This window comes from Emydura macquarii, unplaced genomic scaffold (genome assembly GCF_026122565.2).
Source record: "Emydura macquarii macquarii isolate MOO-44397 ecotype Brisbane River unplaced genomic scaffold, CSIRO-AGI_Emac_v2 contig_267, whole genome shotgun sequence".
NCBI classification, from domain to species: domain Eukaryota; kingdom Metazoa; phylum Chordata; order Testudines; family Chelidae; genus Emydura; species Emydura macquarii.
In genome coordinates this window covers 1,099,229-1,116,247 of record NW_027130404.1, presented here as the reverse complement: position 1 = coordinate 1,116,247, position 17,019 = coordinate 1,099,229, and the positions used below count along the sequence as shown (strand labels likewise).

The window sequence follows — 17,019 nt, the reverse complement described above, 5'->3', positions numbered from 1 at the left end:
TTAGCAAAAAAAAATAGCTTTAAGGGAAAAAAGCCATTTTACAAAAAAAACCCCAAAAAACAACTTCTTGTTTGGAAAATCTTATACAAACTCCTACATAAACCATTATAGTTATTCCATTCTGGTGATTCTGAAATTCAGTGATTCTGCTTTACTCTTCTTTGCCTGTGTGCAAGGTGAAGCAGGAAATAGGTAGAGAACTAGCTTTTCCCTGTATTGTGCCACATAAGGAAGACTGACCAAAAAAAGGACTCCAAGTTCTTTTCTGTATGATTTGGCGATATAACAGTTCCATTTCCTTCTAAGCAGGTGTGAAAGCATAGAGCTCGATGATGAAATAAGAAATCTGATAGAGAAGAACAGTATTTCACAGTCCCATGAGAACTCCGAGTTCATTGCCCAAGAGCGTGTGCCCAATCAGATGACTTCGCGTTCCCTAAAGGTAAACAAAAGTTTCTTTTGCAATAGTTTGTCTGCAAGGGAAGAAAATTGAGGGGATATCTCCTGTGGTATTAACAACTATACACAAACTTCCTTAATTGCTGAACACACCAGTTCTCTTTCACTGCCACTTCCTGTTACTAGGGAAGCTGTTTCAGTGAGAAGACATCTTTCTTCAGAAGTTTAAAGAGCCCAGCTAGAGAAACTGAGAGTATGTCTACACGGGGATAAAAAGTTGTCAGCTGGCCTGGGTCAGTTGACTCAGGCTTGTAGGGCTCAGGCTTCAGGGCTGAAAAATTGCTGTGTAGATGTTTGGTATTAGTCTGGAGCTTGAGCTCTAAGACTCTGCAAGGGTGGAAGGTCCCAGAGTTCAGACTCCAGCCCAAACCTGAATGTCTACCTAATTTTTAGCCCTGCACCCTGAGCCATCTGATCCAGGCCAGCTGCGACTGTGCTATGGGTCTTTTATCCCTGTGTAGACATAGCCTGATTGTCCAAAGCAGCATTCTGATTGGCCAGTTGAGCCTTTTGGATAATGACATCACAGCTGGGATCTCAGCACTTAAACGCACACAACCATCCCTAAGCCCATTATGTTCAACAGTTCAAAAGTGAATGGGGAAGGAGAGAAACAAAAATAAGGCACCTTGTGGGGATGGGAGGTAAAGAGGGGAAGTTGGGGAGTGGAAATGAGGGTCTGAAGAATCAAAAATGATGGTTTAGGCTTCCCTCTCTCTTGAATGCCAAACTATGCTTCACCTGGCAGTGAGAAGAGCGGAAATTTCTCTTTCCTGCAATCAGGAAAAGAAGGAGAAACAGCTTAGTGCACCAAGAGCTGGAGAGAGATGCTGTTAAACTAATCATTATATCACCTGAAAGGAATGAGAAGTGGAGATCCATTTATCCATTTCCTTTATGACATCATCACAAGGAAAAGGGTGGGACTGAAAAGCACAACTCTTAAGTATGTTACAAGGAATTACTAGGAAAATGAAAGAAGTTATTACTATGATGAATCAAATCACAGGTATTTCACAAGTAAACCATCACCTTCAGAATGACTTGCTGCTAGAGCTTCTCAGGAATTTTTCAATTAAATGTTTTTGCCAGAAAATTCCCATTTCTTGAAACTGAAACTTCTTTGAGTGATCCACACATAGGTATTCATGTGCACCATGAGCCTGGAAAATTTTGTAAGTAGTGCCCATTGGTTTATGCTCGTGTCCTGGAGCTCCTTGTAATCAGCACTGAAGGTATAAGGGGACATGCAGATGGACCATCTTTCCATTCCTTCTTACCGCCTCATGGGTTGGAATCCTCTGTGTCTGAAGCTTCTTCACACCCTTTTTCTAATGTGCAAATATAATTGTATAGAGTTTTTGAGGTTTTGGTGGGTTTTTTTGTAGTCTTTTTATAGTTGATATACATTAGATTTTGCTGCCTTGGAGATGCTTATGGCCAACCTTCCATATGCTACTTTTCATAAAGAAAAGGTATACCTTTGCCTCCACCCAAAATTCATTCTCAAGGAAATTTCTGAGTTCCACGTAGATCAATCAATTCACGTACTGGTATTCTTTCCAAAACCTCATGCTTCAAGTGAGAAGCAGAGGATTCGGTCTTTTGACATCAGGTAAACTTTGGTATTCTACCCACAAAGAATGAAACCAATTAGAAAAATGCCTATGCTATCTGTTGCTATAGCAGAATCAAGCAATATCTGCTCAGTTTCTCCGAGGATTTCTGGCTGCTGTCAGTTGCCACATATCCCTCCCCTGGACAGGATTAAGGCCCATCCACTAGAACACAGGCAATCTCAGTAGCATCTCTTCGAGAAATACCTATGCTGGGTATTTGAAGGCAGCAACCTAGAGTTCCATCCACACCTTCATGAAGCATTATGCTTTAGTCTAAGCCTCTTCTGCAGACACAGCCTTTGGAACAGCAGTATTACAGACATTAATACCACCTGCATCCTCACACCACCCTCTTATATGACTACTATTTACCAGTCACCCACATGTGGAATACACATAGGGACCAGCACTTGAAGAGGAAATGGAGTTTACATATCTGTAACTGGAGATTCCCGAGATGTGTGATCCCTAGCTGCATTCCTCTATTTGCCCTCATTCCCCTCTGCCTCAGATCATGACTCGATTTGTGGTAGAGAACAGTCTGTACCTCCCCGTATACCCTGGGTGCTGAGCAGGAGGGGCTTGATGGCACAGGCATAGACCGATGGATACTGCTTGCAAGATCCTCCATTCTCTGGTACATGGTGTGCATGTGTACCCATCCATGGAATACACATAGGGAGCACCCATCTCAAAGAACCTCCCATTACAGTTAGGTAGCTTTAATTTTTTGTGGAAATGCATCTGTTTTGACCAAAGCTTCACTAGGAAATTTTTTCAGGTCCAGGATGGAATTGCAAGATGGGGTGGGGAGGGAGGGAAAGAGAGACCTCAGAACAGCCCATCAGTATCCCAGTGACTAGGGTGCTGGGGGATGTGGGAGAGCCAGGATTAAGTCTCTTTTTTGAATTAGGAAGAGCAGGAACTGAAACTTGGGTCTCCTACTATGTCCAAGGTGAATGCCTAACCACTAACCTATTGCATTACTCTCTTTTCCTTTCCTGTTGGAGCTATTCCACTTTGTATAAATAATAAAATATTCACTGGGGCAGAGAGAGAGACTGACTCTGTAACCCCTGTGGTTAGGTGAATCCAGATCAGGTAAAGTAGGAACTTGAACTTGGGTCTCACATATCTTAGGTGAGTGCCCTAATCACAGGGGTATTGGCTATTTTGAGGTGGATCTCTTGCTCTTTGTAAACATTTTCAAATGGTCTAGTTTTCAGTCTGATGCAGACTGAACACAAATGTCACAACCCTGGATTTTTTCAAGGAATTCTTGTTTTCTACCGAGACCTACTTGCTGCCTTGAGGAAACATAAAACAGAACTACAATAAGACTAAAGGAAAATGTCACAATTGAACAATGGGATCAGAATCATCACAAAAGGGGAAAAACCTAGATGGATTTCATATTACCACTGAAATGTACAACAATTACCCTCTCACCGTTTCCCACAAAAGAAGTGGTGAAACAAATGCAGCATCAAGAGCACAAAAACAAGTAGCATTAAACTCCTCATTTAATACACAAATCAGCAAAACAAAAGCTGATGATTGAAACAATCAGCCACTAGACATGGTCTTTCTCCAATAGAAAGTTGGGTGTGTAGGACAGGGATTCCTAGGGAAGAGAACAGAGAGAAGGCTCACTCCACTTCATTTGTTGTTTAGTTCAGTGTTTCACTTGAACTATGCAACTTTGAGTACTTTCCCCCTCTTTGTATGCACTTGGACATATTTCAGTTATTTGCCCTTTGGATGTGTGTGAGAGTTTTTTCATACGTGGATGCAAGGGACTCACCCAGTCTGAAAAGAACTTATTTCCATCTATTGACCATGTGATCAGTCCACATATGGGCAAATGAAAAGGGTTGAGTGCTCATGTCCTTGTGCTGGAATTGCACAAGTGAGCTAGATATGCATTTCATCTGTCCATACAAAGGGCCACACTCAGAAGTGTCAAGTGGCGTGAATTAGGCCTCTTGCCCTAACTTAGACTCCTTTCCATTTACTAAAAGTCCCTTTGACTAGAGCTGGCCAAATAATTTTCATTGACAAAAAATGGGAAACATAAAAATGGTCTCAAATTTAATCAAAGTTTTCAACCATCTCTAACTCAGACCTACTACATTCTTCAAAAGTGCCAGAGGTCTAATTAGTGTAAGTTTCATATACTGAGATACTGTGGCTAAGACTTCTTTCCCCATTGTTGCAGTGTGTGTATAAGGAGTGTAAATGAGTCTAACATGCACCCCCCCTACATAGCCCTTTGAGTATGGCACAATCTGAGTAAATTACCATAATCCTCAGAATGTCCCTGGAGAGGTAGTAGGGAAGTATCATTATCCCCTATTTAACAGAGGGGGAAACTGAGGCACAGAGGGGTCAAGTGACCTGTCCAAGGTGACACAAGAAGTCTAATCAGCAAATAGAAGCCTAATCTCATAAATACCAGTTCCCTGCTAGAGCTACAAGAACAGCCTCTGTTCCCGACATTTACATTAAAAATTATTAAACATTCCTCTTGTAACAAGCAAGGCCAAAAGTTATTTGTCAAAATATTTTGTTTCCCACATTAAATAATTTCATTCTTTTGCATACAAAGTATTTTAAATATATTATTATATCTGATTCATTTATATTTTTCATACCAGTAGAGGGCTGCTTTTCCATACAGGGAAGAATAGGACCAGATAGGAAGGGAAGAACAGCAACTTTAAAAAAACCTATGATTTAAATGCCGGAAGAAAGAAAGATAAAGAAAGATAAAGGAAAACATTTGGTTTGTGGACTATCAATAGTTAGACATATGGATCAAGAGTTACAATAACTGTGTATTGTAGATGAAAATATATTCCTGAGTAAATGGATCATAGCTGTTTTGGCAGTGGATACTATTACAGGAAGACAATGATTCATCAGTGGGCACAGAGTGTTACAACCAATAAATTTCAGGGTATCCTTGATTTTCCTCATTCCTACATTTTTCTTCGTAGTGTTTCTCTTTTAGCCTTTTTGCTCTCGTTTGTTGCTCCAGTTTAACGGTAGAATCATGAGGTAGGCATTTAGGTCTTGCGGGCCACAGTTTGCAAACACTTAGCCATGTGAGCAACTTTGCTCACATGTCCTGTTGAAGTCAACAAAGAACAATAGGAGAAGAAAAGCATGAAGCAGAATCTGTGTACCGTATTGTACTTATTCTGATGAAACCACGTTTTATTTTATCCAGTGCCTAAGAGTTGCTATGGTCAAGTACTAGTGAACATACTTGCATCTGAACACATGTACGTATTAGAATATTGCTAGTTTCTAGATGAACATTAATCCAGGTGTCGAAAAGGTGTGTTTGACATACTCATTTTTCCAGAAAAAATCCCATTATTATTCATGTCTCTGTCTGGGCGAGGTTTGTAGGCACAAAGATCAAATGTAGACAGGAAATGACACACACTCTTTCTTGTTTAAAGACTGACTATACTCCACAGCTGCAATGATCTTGCTGCTCACTATTTCACTGCTCCAGACTGGGATCAGGAGATAGCTGCCACTCTGTACCCCAAATGTCTCTTGCTATCATCACTCTTTTCATTATTTTTAAATGGTCTTTTCAATGAATATTTTCAGAAGCCCTCTAGGTGCAGTAACAGTTGTAGGTTCAAAGTGTTCAGGTGGGAAGGTCTACAGAGAGTCTTAGGAATGCTCAGAGAGAGAGATACAGAGATGTGCATGTGCACACATACACGCGCAAAAGCTACACCCAAACCAGCAAATCTTTAGTCTAAATAATCTTATAGTAATATGCCTTATACCGTTCTGCCACTGAACAGTACAAGTCTATAAAGGAGATCTAACGACAAACACCAGCTAAGTTAGGAGTCAGAATGAAGTGATTCTATACTTTACTTGTTATCTGCATCATCAAAAAGAGATTATTCTCCAGTTAAGTATTTAAAAGTCTTTCGTTTCATTAGAATTAAGGAAGTTATAATGGCCAAGATTATCAAAAGTGACTAGTGACTGAGTGCCTTAATTTATGAGTGTCCAATTTACAACACACTACAGGATTTTTTTTAAAGGAAGGGTGCTTAGCATTTTCTAAAAATCAAGCCATTTAAGGTGTCTCTAGTTGGGCACCCAAAAAACAAGACACCCAAAATCACTATATGATTTTGGAAAAAGTGGCCAATTTTGTTAGATATTTACTTAAGCATAATTTCTTAAGTCAAAATTAATTATAAAAATTACAGTATCATGGAAACTCAAAAGAGAAAAGAATAATTCTATGCCATCTAAACATATATGAGGGCATATAGGGAACAAAGAAGATGAAAAGTGGGGAAGGAAAGGTATAAGGCACACTAGAGTAGATCTTCATAATGAGACACTGTAAATGGTGACTGAATCTTAGAAATTCGAAATGAAAAAGACCTACAATATTAAGTAAACTTAGCCCTCTTCCTGCTGGTGCAGGATTATTCACTATAGTATCTTTTAATACACTTTTTCATACTTTTGGCCAGTCTTTTAAAAGGTAACAGCTGAATATTAAAAATGTTACAGCGAGAGAGGAGCAACAAAATGGTTTGTGTCAAACAAAGACAGCCTACTATATATACACATAAATAAAACAATAATGTCCCAGAGGGGAACTCCTTTAGCAAATTTCCTGAAAAGAAATACCCAGAGCCTGTCATCGCTCCAAAAATAGAGTAAATGCACTTAGTAATTATGCTGAGATTCAAACTGACACAGGAGTCTTCACTTAAACCAGAAAGATCTACTTAATTCAGGACTCATTCCACACTGTGTTTTCCTGGTCAGTTTCCCATTGCTGCCATGATTGTGTTCAAATGAACTGAGACATTAAATTATATTTAGGCTTGGCAGAAATAGATTTTTATTTTATCATCATTTTGACAGATATCAATGTTTATTTTTAGGCATATTAAAGGTTTATTGATTTTAAATTTTCACATTTTGCAAAATTATGGGTTTTGAGCCTCTTTAAAAAATTGTTACCAATTTAAATGTTTACAGTTAAGGAAAATTATGGGGGGAAGAGTCAGAAAGTATTTTGACAATAGATGCTGAGATTCAAAAAGTTAAAGCTTCATAACCTTTAAAAAAAAAAACATTCAGGGTGTGTGTGTGTTTGTGTTAGATTTTGGTTTTTTGTCTGAAGGGCGAAGTGGTACACTTCACTCCCTCTTTTACTAAAAGAGGCAAAAATAAATAAAAAACAAATGCAAGTGTAATGAGGGCAGAATTCCTTGAAGAACAGACTCAGGATTGCTCACTGGTGTCCTAATGTGCTGAGGACGCATTAGCATTATGTACAGAAGCTCAAGGCCTGCCAGAGCTAGAGAGGGACAAGTCATATCTTGGGAAAACGCCTGGAACGGAGAGTGAAATTTAAGGTCAAGAAAATGAAAAGAAATGCTTTGTGCAGTCTGTCCTGTGTGTTTGTGGGGAATGATACTGACTGCATTATGAGTCCTGGTACAGAGATCCCTCTTTGAAAGTTCTTTAGTGATAGGAGGGTGAGCTGAATACTAGAACAAACTAGAAGAATAATTATTCAATAAATAATGGAAACATTAATGGAACAAGAATACTAATTCTGAGGGCTCTGAGCTGAAGGACAGGTACCAAGTATACACAGTTCCTATCTCATTCTCTCCTGCTCCACTCTGAGCCTCACATTCCTCTGTGCTCCTTCCCCTCTATTTAATAGGACTCTTCTAAAACATTCTGGGGTGCAATCTAGACCAGTGAGGGGCTGTGTCATCCTTTCCCTGTAATCTGGGGTACCTCAGTGATTTGTTGCTGTAGCTCCCACCTGGGTCGCTCACATACAGTTTGCCAGCATGCGGTCACAGACACTGTGTGTCTATAGCCACAGCCCTGGGCCAGCACTTCTGATCCCAGCAGCCTGTCAGCAAACACCAGCCACACACTGGCTTCCAGAAGTCTTGGTTACCACTTGTACGGTGACTCAAATACACTCCCAGTCTCAAATTTCCCCACCAAAACGTGTACTGCACTGTCCAGGCCTCCCCTGGACAGTTCAGATATATTAGGTCCACTGGGTCAATATACAATGGTTTGCCACCCTAAATGGAGTTGCCCACACAGTTCACAACACTGGATTAGTTTTAATTAAAGAACAAAATAAGTTTATTTAACTACAAAGATATTTTAGTGAGTACGAATGTAGGGCATTCGAATGTAGGGAAGTGATTACAAGAGAAATAAAGATAAAACGCTTCCTAGGACCAAAACTTAACAAGCTAGGTTTGATTCAAGATAAAATTCTTATCACACGCCCCTAGCAACAAGGCTGACCAAATTTCAGGTCACGATCTCTTCCAAAATCAAATGGGCTGGTCTCTTTTGTCTTATTAGGTGAAAGAGCAAGAGATGGATAGGGAAAGATAACTTGGCGTGTTTTTGCTGCTCATTTTTATAGTTCAGTCACCCTTTAAAATTAATTTCCCTGTGTTTACCCCTAGAGAAAGTTAATTCCTACTGTGAGGTTAGAGTCAAGCAGTCTGGTGGTGAAAGAGGTTCCATGCTGTTGTTTGCTAAGATGCTGACCTTTTTTTTCCTGCTCCCTTCTCTTACCGAACAATGGCCACTTGATAAATGATTGCAAAGATTAAGATTCTGTGAAGAGTATCTTTAGTAAACGTCAGGGCCAGGTGGCGGACACTAAACAAAAATTCACGGAAGCCGTGACGTGTCCCTGACTTTTACTAAAAATACCCTGTAAGAGGGAGGAAAACAGAGCTGCTGGGGCTTGCAGCTGCTCCAATGGACTGGCCACTGATCAGCTGTTGAGCGCTCCGGGATGGCCCCCGGTCAGCTGTTCCGTGGCTCCAGTCTGGCTGCCCCAGGTTGATCAGTTCTTCAGTGGTAGCCCTGGGTCTCACAGCTGCTCTAGCCCTGCCCCAGAAGTCATGGAGGTCTTGGAAAGTCATGAAATCTGTGACCAAATCATATCCTTAATGAATGCCCATCAGCTTTGATAACACCTTTTGTCTTTGAGAGACAGATTTACCCACTCCTCAGACTTGACTGGTAAACACACTTCAGACATGATTTCAGCTTATGTTTATAACTTTACATATAATGTTTCTACATGCATTTCACCGTGATATTACTGACCAGTGAATTATTAGTTTTTAAATGATACCTCACAAGGCATATTTTGTACAAAGATTATCACAATAGTGTGTAGGGGATTCTTTCGGTCACACCTTCCTACTTCTGTGCCCCCTAAATGTGACTATTACCTGATGATGGAATTTCATTAGTCTCTAAGAAATATCTGAGGGCTTGGGCAGCTCATATCAATATATATTATATATATTATATAACCCCTCTTTCCCCAACAGCAGACTTGCTTTAGAGCCACCTTGGAAATATCTCTCCTTTGACTGAGAGAGTTGGTGGCTAACTTTACATGATGTCACTCTGAACTTTATGCCAGTTCCTGCTTGCCCTGCCCTCTCTGCTTGACATACTACCTGCCATCCCAAGCTGGTTCCCATCCTGCTGGGCTGCTCAGGAACTGACAGAACATGGAACAGGTTCAAATGAAATAAAACAAATGGAAAAAGAAAACTTCAGACGAATTTTTCATAAATTTGAAATACTAATTTTGCACAAAATTATTTCATGAAAAGATAAAATCTGAAGGATTTTGACCAGTTTTAGTGGCTGAGGAGGTGGGGCATATCAGAAGGGTGCTGTTCTGAGCCAGGAGAGAAGAGCTGGAGTCAGTTGGGACTCACTGCAGCCTCATCTTCCAGCTGTGAGAGAAAGTACCTACAGTACAGTACAGTACAGTACAGTACAGTGTCCCTAGCAGTCTCCCCAAAATTCGAATTAAAATCTTCCAAAATGAGATTGCAACCAAGGTATTAAACAGCAGGGAATTAGTCAGCATCCTAAAGTTAACCCAACTTTCTTGAAAACTGGTTTAAACTAAATTGTGGTAACAACTGTATGAACTCCAATGTGTTAATTTCATTTCCTAGTTGAGTTCATTCCAATGCTAACAGCATTAACACAAAACAACCATGCAACTGGAGCTGGGGATTTTCTAGTTGCAGTCTCACTATGAAGATGCACTACCAGTGTGCTCAGGATTATACAACACAAGTTAAAGACAGCCCCTTTTTCCATGCGTTTATAGTCTGCAGCAGGTATGATAAGATGCACTGGGTGACGATAAGATGATCTTATTAAGGGACTCTCCCAGTTATTTGTGTGTTGGGAGACTAGAGCTGGTCGGAAGAAAAATTTCAGTTAAATGACTTTTTGTTTTGACATTTAACTAGACTGAAAAAGGCTCACAAAGGATTAAATCAAACCAAAATGTTTTGATTAGCCCAAAATGAATATTTTTTTCTCCCTTTTTTGGTTTGTGAAAATCTGAAATATTGATCTTTTGTGCTGAGTTGGAATAGTAAAAACAACCATGAAACAGAAAAAGTCTCCACTTAGCTTGGTGGGACACTCTCCCTTCCCCCTCCCTTTTATCCCCCCCACCTTTATCAAGAGAGCTGTTTCTTGACGTTTTTTCAACAACTTTTCCATCAGGAAAACTATTTCTTCCTTTCTACAGGAAGTCAGCATGATTAATGCATCAATGCCGTGGTAAGCATTTTGATGCCTTCTATCTATCTATGGTAGATTTCTCAGGTTGGAAAACTGACCTGTTCAAAAGGTCAAAACAAGGAAACAAACCAACATTTCAGGAAGTATTATTTTGCTGTTTCCCAGAAAGTCATTTTACTTGTGAAGGTTTTAATCAAGAAACTTCAGGTAGCATGCAAAATCTTGTATGTGGTTTAACATGTGCTAAGAAAAACTAGAAGGGGAAAAAAGCCCTTGAGTTGTATTCCAGATAATATAGAGTTTAATCCTGATGACTGGATCATATCTGAAGTGCAGTTATTGTTTGTGGGAAGTTCCATTTCACTCAAATGGAGCTTGAGATTCTATAATACAGAAATTGTTTCATCATAAACTACCAAGCAGACGTTTGAAGCTCAGCTGTAAAAAGTCCAGTGTTTCACCAGAAGTCTATAGTTAGCGTAATTCTTTTTTTAGTTGCAGGTTTTTACAAGGAACTATGTTGTCTTAACAACAAGAATTCTGTAGCATTTTAAAGACTTCATATGATTATGTTTTTCCTTTCCCTGAGAGAAACCCACTATTTTCCCACAATAAGAAAAAGAGATTTTTTTCCTTTAAATTTTCCTCCAACACCAGTATTTTTAGAAGAAAAATACTAGTACTTTGTATTTGTCTAGTACTTTCCAACTCGGAAACTCAAAGTGCTATAGAAACACTTAATTGTGTGTCTCATTTGTGAGGTTAGTTATGTATAATTATCCCCATTTACAGATGGGAAACTAAGGCATAAGTTAAGACCAAAATGATTAAACTTGTGTACCTTAAGTTAGGCTTCTAAATCCATATTTAGACAACCAGATAAGTGACAAGAACTGGGAGGATCAGGCCCTTAAAGATAATAAGAAAAACAGCCTGTTGTAATTCTGTATCTTTGCACAGTTATAGGACTATTTCAAGGGAAAGAAACCATACCCTCAGGCTGTAAAAGAGTGAAGTGCTGCGTGTATATTTCACTGTGCTTATTGTTCTTTTTGCTGGGTGTTTTTTTCCCCCATAATTGGTATTCTCCATTAAGTGACTCACCAATATCTTTCGCATAAGGAAATACAGTATATCTTAATGTTTATATTCAGGAAAGCCAAAGGGCTTAGTTCCAATAGGAAACAGATTTCTCTGGTACTGGGGAAAAGAAAGCCACATCCCTAGAGCTATTTACTGAAAATGTATTCTTCCTTCCCTTATCTGTGCCTGTTTCTCTCTCAGGGGAGAATTGACCAGTAAAGGAAGGGATTTCAATTTACATACCACACCAAACAAAGCCCTGTCCTGTCTCATACATTAGTCACAGACAGCATGCTTGAGACATTCTGGGAAGCCCCTGCTTAGAAGGCGAAAAAGGTTTAAATCAGAGTTCCACCACCTATATCTCACTCTGTGTTGCTTCCACACACATAACTAGTTGGGAATATTTTCTGTGAAGTTTTTGAGATATATGTTTTAATAGAACTTTTTCCCCCTCCTCCTTTGGACAACCCTACCTGCTTAAAGTACATATTTTACTTGCTTGTCTTCTTCTTTTAAAGACCTACAGTAAAAAAGACATTCGAGGCCTGTCTCTGCTGCCACGGACAGGCATGAATGGCCGGGAAACTTCAGCAGACCAGTCACAGGTAGGTGAGCATTTCTGACGGGGAGCAGTATCAGTGGCATGTTGTTTAATTAATAGAAATGTGCAAACTAACGACATTTATAATGTATCACATTGCGGATGGATCATTATAGGCTCACTTATGTGTTAAAATCATCTTGTCAGAATGAATGCATTCTGTCTTAATGTACTACAGTGATACTGGAATGTGGTAGATCTTTTAGATTTAAAAAAAAAATTACTTTCTAATTTTCTTTTTCTTTAAGAAGCTGATCCTGGATGTGGCAAATTGCCATGATAGCAAGGCAGCTTCTTAAGGCACTGTAAGCTATACCAAGATTTGAGCACCATGGCATTCTTTGAATTTACTAGCATTGTGTTTCTCTACTGGGGAGAGGGAGCTGTGACATTTAAACCAAATCACAGTTTGTCCCTAAAGCCGTATATATTTATCAACTGAATAAAAAAAAGAATATGCAAAATGTATATATGGTAGCTTTTAAGAATTCTTGATTTGCCTGGGTTGGCAAATGGCACTGGTTTAGCAGTGAGGCTGCAGCAGCTGGTAGGCTGATGCCATAGGCAGGGGGCAGTCAGAGATGGATCAAGGGCATGAGGGATGGGAAGTCCCTCTCCCCCTCCGGACCAAGCCCCAAGAATGAGGCAGTGGCACTGACACAGGTTTTGGAGGAGTAGCAAGGGATGGGGTCATGGAATGGTGAGCAGGGCTGGGAGGTCATTTAGTCCTAGCAGCTCTGCAGAGGAAACAAGGTCAAGAAAATGGAGTCTGGGCCAGCAGTTAGACCCTTGCAACCTGACTGGGCCCGACTACATGTATTGGGATCAGGTCGGATATGAAAACAACCTGACATGTTTGGACTTGAGTTCAGGTTGGCTTTTGGTCTAGACGGGTTCAGGTCAGTCTTTAAAATTAGGTTTGAGGAGACTTTTAATTTATAATGCAGTTTTGGTCTAAAAATCAGGCTACTGACTGGATATTTGGTGGGGGGAGGAATAAAAATGACACTTTAAATGACTAAGCATTTGACAGGGCTAACGTGTTTTTCTGTGTTACATATATTTGTTCCAATTACAATTCTGTTTCTACATACAACTAGTGTGTATCATGGTTTGCTATGAGAACCTGTGACAGCCTTTTTGGAAATTATCATCTCTTGGGTTAATAATATAAAAATGAGGATTTGCCTGAAACCATACTGGGTACAAATGATCTATTATGCTTTCCATGCAGTATGGTTTGAACCTATTATGCTGCTAATTATGGGCCCACTCCTGCAAACACTCCTGCTGGGAATAATGCTTACTATACTAGTGCCCATGAATGAATGGGACTTTTCATGCCTGCTACTATGCCTCATGGTAAGTGTTTGTAGCACAGGACCTTTATTAATTGTGCAGCAGGCAAATAATACTTTAATACAGAATGCCTATAAAGTAAAAAAACAATGTCTGAACTTAGAAAGCTGAAGAAAATCATTAGACTTTTGCTGGCTTTTGCAAATTGCTTTCTTAAGCATTGCACCTGTAACATAATATGACATACAATGGGCTAAAATTTCAGCTGGTGTAAATTGGCATAGCTCCATTAACTTCAGTTGGCCCCAATACTAATTTACACCACTAGAGTAAGCAAGCCTTAAAGTGAGTGTAAATTACATTTTTGTTCAATGTAAGGCTTTTTTTTACCTTTCCAGGGAGATTTAAAAGGATAGTAGTATAAATATAGCATTTAAATAGAAATTCCCCTCTTCAAATTGCTTTATAAACATTAATATAATGCACACATAATGTAGATAAGTGCTCTGTAGGCTAATATTGAGTTGGGGATATTATTTAGAAGGATTTATTTTAAATATTTTTTTTCCCCTCCATTGAAAGTGCATGTTACTGACAAAAAAGAAGACCATACTAACAGATACCTTTGAACAACAGATCATAATATTGGAAAGACAGAGGCAAGAGGTAACTGATTATACTATTATGTCATTATAATCATTGGATTCCCAGAGCAGGAAATCATAGGGCCCAAATTTGTCACTGTTGCTCACACTGATTAATATTTACTTCTCTAGTAGTTCCTTTGCAGTCAGTGGCAGAATCAGGACCATGATTTTCTTGTGGAATACTAATCCTACATTCTTGAGCCAAAATATTTGACCTAGGTTGCAATATATTTGACCATGAGTGTAAAGCATTTTTAGAAAGTGTTTGTATTGGTTCACTGCTAACTTTTCATGTGCCAGTTACATGTATAATAAAGACCAATCCCCGTTCACTTTATTTATGGAAATAGTCTTGCTGAACTCTATGGTTCTCTGAGTAAGGCAAGTGGGGTTTGCAACATCTAAAAGATCACCTTATCACACACATTTCCCAAGATATAGATGGTTTACAGATGTCATTAACTCATCTGAACTAAGTGAACTGTAAACAAGGAAAAACGTGTATACTTTAAAAAGAAATTGGGAGTGACACTTTGTTATTTGTATTGCTACAATGTAAAACATGAGTAATCTGCGACCTACTATATATCAGTGTCATGTAAATGTCACTCCCAGCCCAACTATTTTGTTTTGGACAGGGAAATCCTCAGTTTATACTTCCACCTGGACTGCAAATGGCAAAGAAATGAAAGACATGCCATAAAGATTGGCAAATTTTAGAATTTCTCTTCCTGAATGAAAATTGGCCATAGATAAGGAGGAGATTCTGAATACCTTTGTTAGCTATAGGATTAAAAAATTAGTCAGTTTAAGCTATCTAATAATGTACTTGATGGAAGTGTTGCTCACTGAGAATTACTGATTGCAGCTGCTGGAGGTGAACAAGCAATGGGATCAACAATTTAGAAGTATGAAACAGCGCTATGAAAAAAAGGTAGGTGTGACTGTTTCTAGTGGGCTCTAAAAGCAGCCCCATCCTTAAATACCTACTAGACTACAAGATTAATTTGAAAAATAACATAAAAACATTAGCATTATACCTCCACCCCAAACTCAAAATCAGAGTTTGAACATAAAATAGCAATGAATGTGCATGTGTTTTCTAGCAATCAGTTACTGGAGATAATATTCAAAGTGGTCGATCACTGAGGTCATCAAAACAATGGTCCTAATACCCTCCACAAGATCATGAAAACTGTGCCCACTTTAAGCCACACTTCCCTGAGAATTAGTCTGCAGGTGTCCAAAGGCACTGGATCTGCATAACCACGGTTCCAAACACCCCCATGCTTCATTCCACATTGGTTTATGAAGGACCAGCATGGACATCCCCTTTGGTACATGTGGTGGGGGAAAAGGCTCACAGCAAAAGGTTTCCCCACCAGCCCCAGTGTCTGCGTGGATTTTAGCCTATGAAATGTATAAGGAGATCTTGTTATTTTATTTTAAATAAATACTTCTCTTTTATTAAGAATTTTGTTAAAATATGTGGTAGTCTTTTCAGGTGTTTATGTCACAGACATCTCTTCTGAAAACACCATAATTAGTTGGCTAGTAAACTTGGCTGCCTGAGTGGGGTTTGTTCTTTTAAGTAACAAATAATCATAATTTGTGTCAGTGTCTGCCTCTTCTTGGCTCTAACTGTGTTATAGGAAAAAAGAAATTCATAATTATTTTGTTTTCTACGGAAGACAAAATGTTGATATTTTCCAACCGCTCTATTAATAGACTGTGCTGTTCTTTTCTGAATTGCTTATACACAGAAAGAATACAGATGGCTTGTCTCCATCACTGCTAGATCATTTTGCCCCTCAGTTGAATTATGAGTCACATCTTTGCAGAAGGAGCTCATGGTGTGGAAGAAAAAAGAGCATTAAGATGAGAAATCTATACAGAGGGACTTGCTCCTTAACTGATGTAAATTGGCAGCTAAATCAATGGAACTAAGTGGATTTACAACAGCTGAAGATCTGGCCTAGGGCCAGAGTGCTTAATAATTTTCATTAGAGAGAGACCTGTATGATTTGGGAAGGACGGGCGGGGGGAGGGAGGGAATCCTGTTTATATACAAACAGTTCTTGATCCTTTTCTATGTCTACCTGCTGAAAGCAGAAAGGTTTTGGAGGAGCCTGGAGGAGCCTGCAGCACTCAGTGTCCTCTAGCTCAATACCCTGCTCTCTGAGTATGTGTGATCCCTTTACAGCTTGCAGAAGTGAAAGCGAAACTGAGTGCATCACAGAGGAGTGTCAGTGAGCTGGAGAAAGAAAGGCACCAGCATCAGCAAGAGTGTGAGAGGCTGCAACGAGCCCTGGCCAGAGATGGACCGCTTCAGGAAGCGGTAGGAGGATTGCATTCTACCTACTTGATGGTGTGTGTCTATAATGTTGCATGGAGTTTGCTCCAGTGAGAAATACAGCGTGGGATGAATTACACCAGTGAGATAAGAATAGAGCATTGTGTGTTCCTTGTCTGGTGTTATGCTCCTGAGGAGGCAGCAGACCAGAGATTGATCTATAGAGATGCAAGTAACTCACAGTGGCTGTGTCACCCCAGAAGTTGGCAGAGGACTAATGAAGCATTAGTGGGGCTGGGGCTAGGGCTGGGGCATATTGACATGCATTCTGCACCCATCCTCTCCCAAACTAATCTGCAAGTAGATGAATTTTCTTTATGCTAAATA

General features: G+C 39.5%; 1 protein-coding gene across 1 annotated transcript in view; it reads left to right on the top strand.

Moving 5' to 3' along the window:
• TNIP3 (TNFAIP3 interacting protein 3) overlaps positions 1 to 17,019 on the top strand; it is a 63,620-nt gene that overhangs the window by 17,216 nt on the left and 29,385 nt on the right. Inside the window, exons 2-6 of the mRNA XM_067549294.1 lie at positions 310 to 442; positions 12,311 to 12,397; positions 14,275 to 14,358; positions 15,208 to 15,273; positions 16,543 to 16,677. Coding sequence (XP_067405395.1) covers positions 422 to 442; positions 12,311 to 12,397; positions 14,275 to 14,358; positions 15,208 to 15,273; positions 16,543 to 16,677 — 393 coding nt within the window. The 5' untranslated portion in view covers positions 310 to 421. The remainder of the gene's footprint in view (positions 1 to 309; positions 443 to 12,310; positions 12,398 to 14,274; positions 14,359 to 15,207; positions 15,274 to 16,542; positions 16,678 to 17,019) is intronic.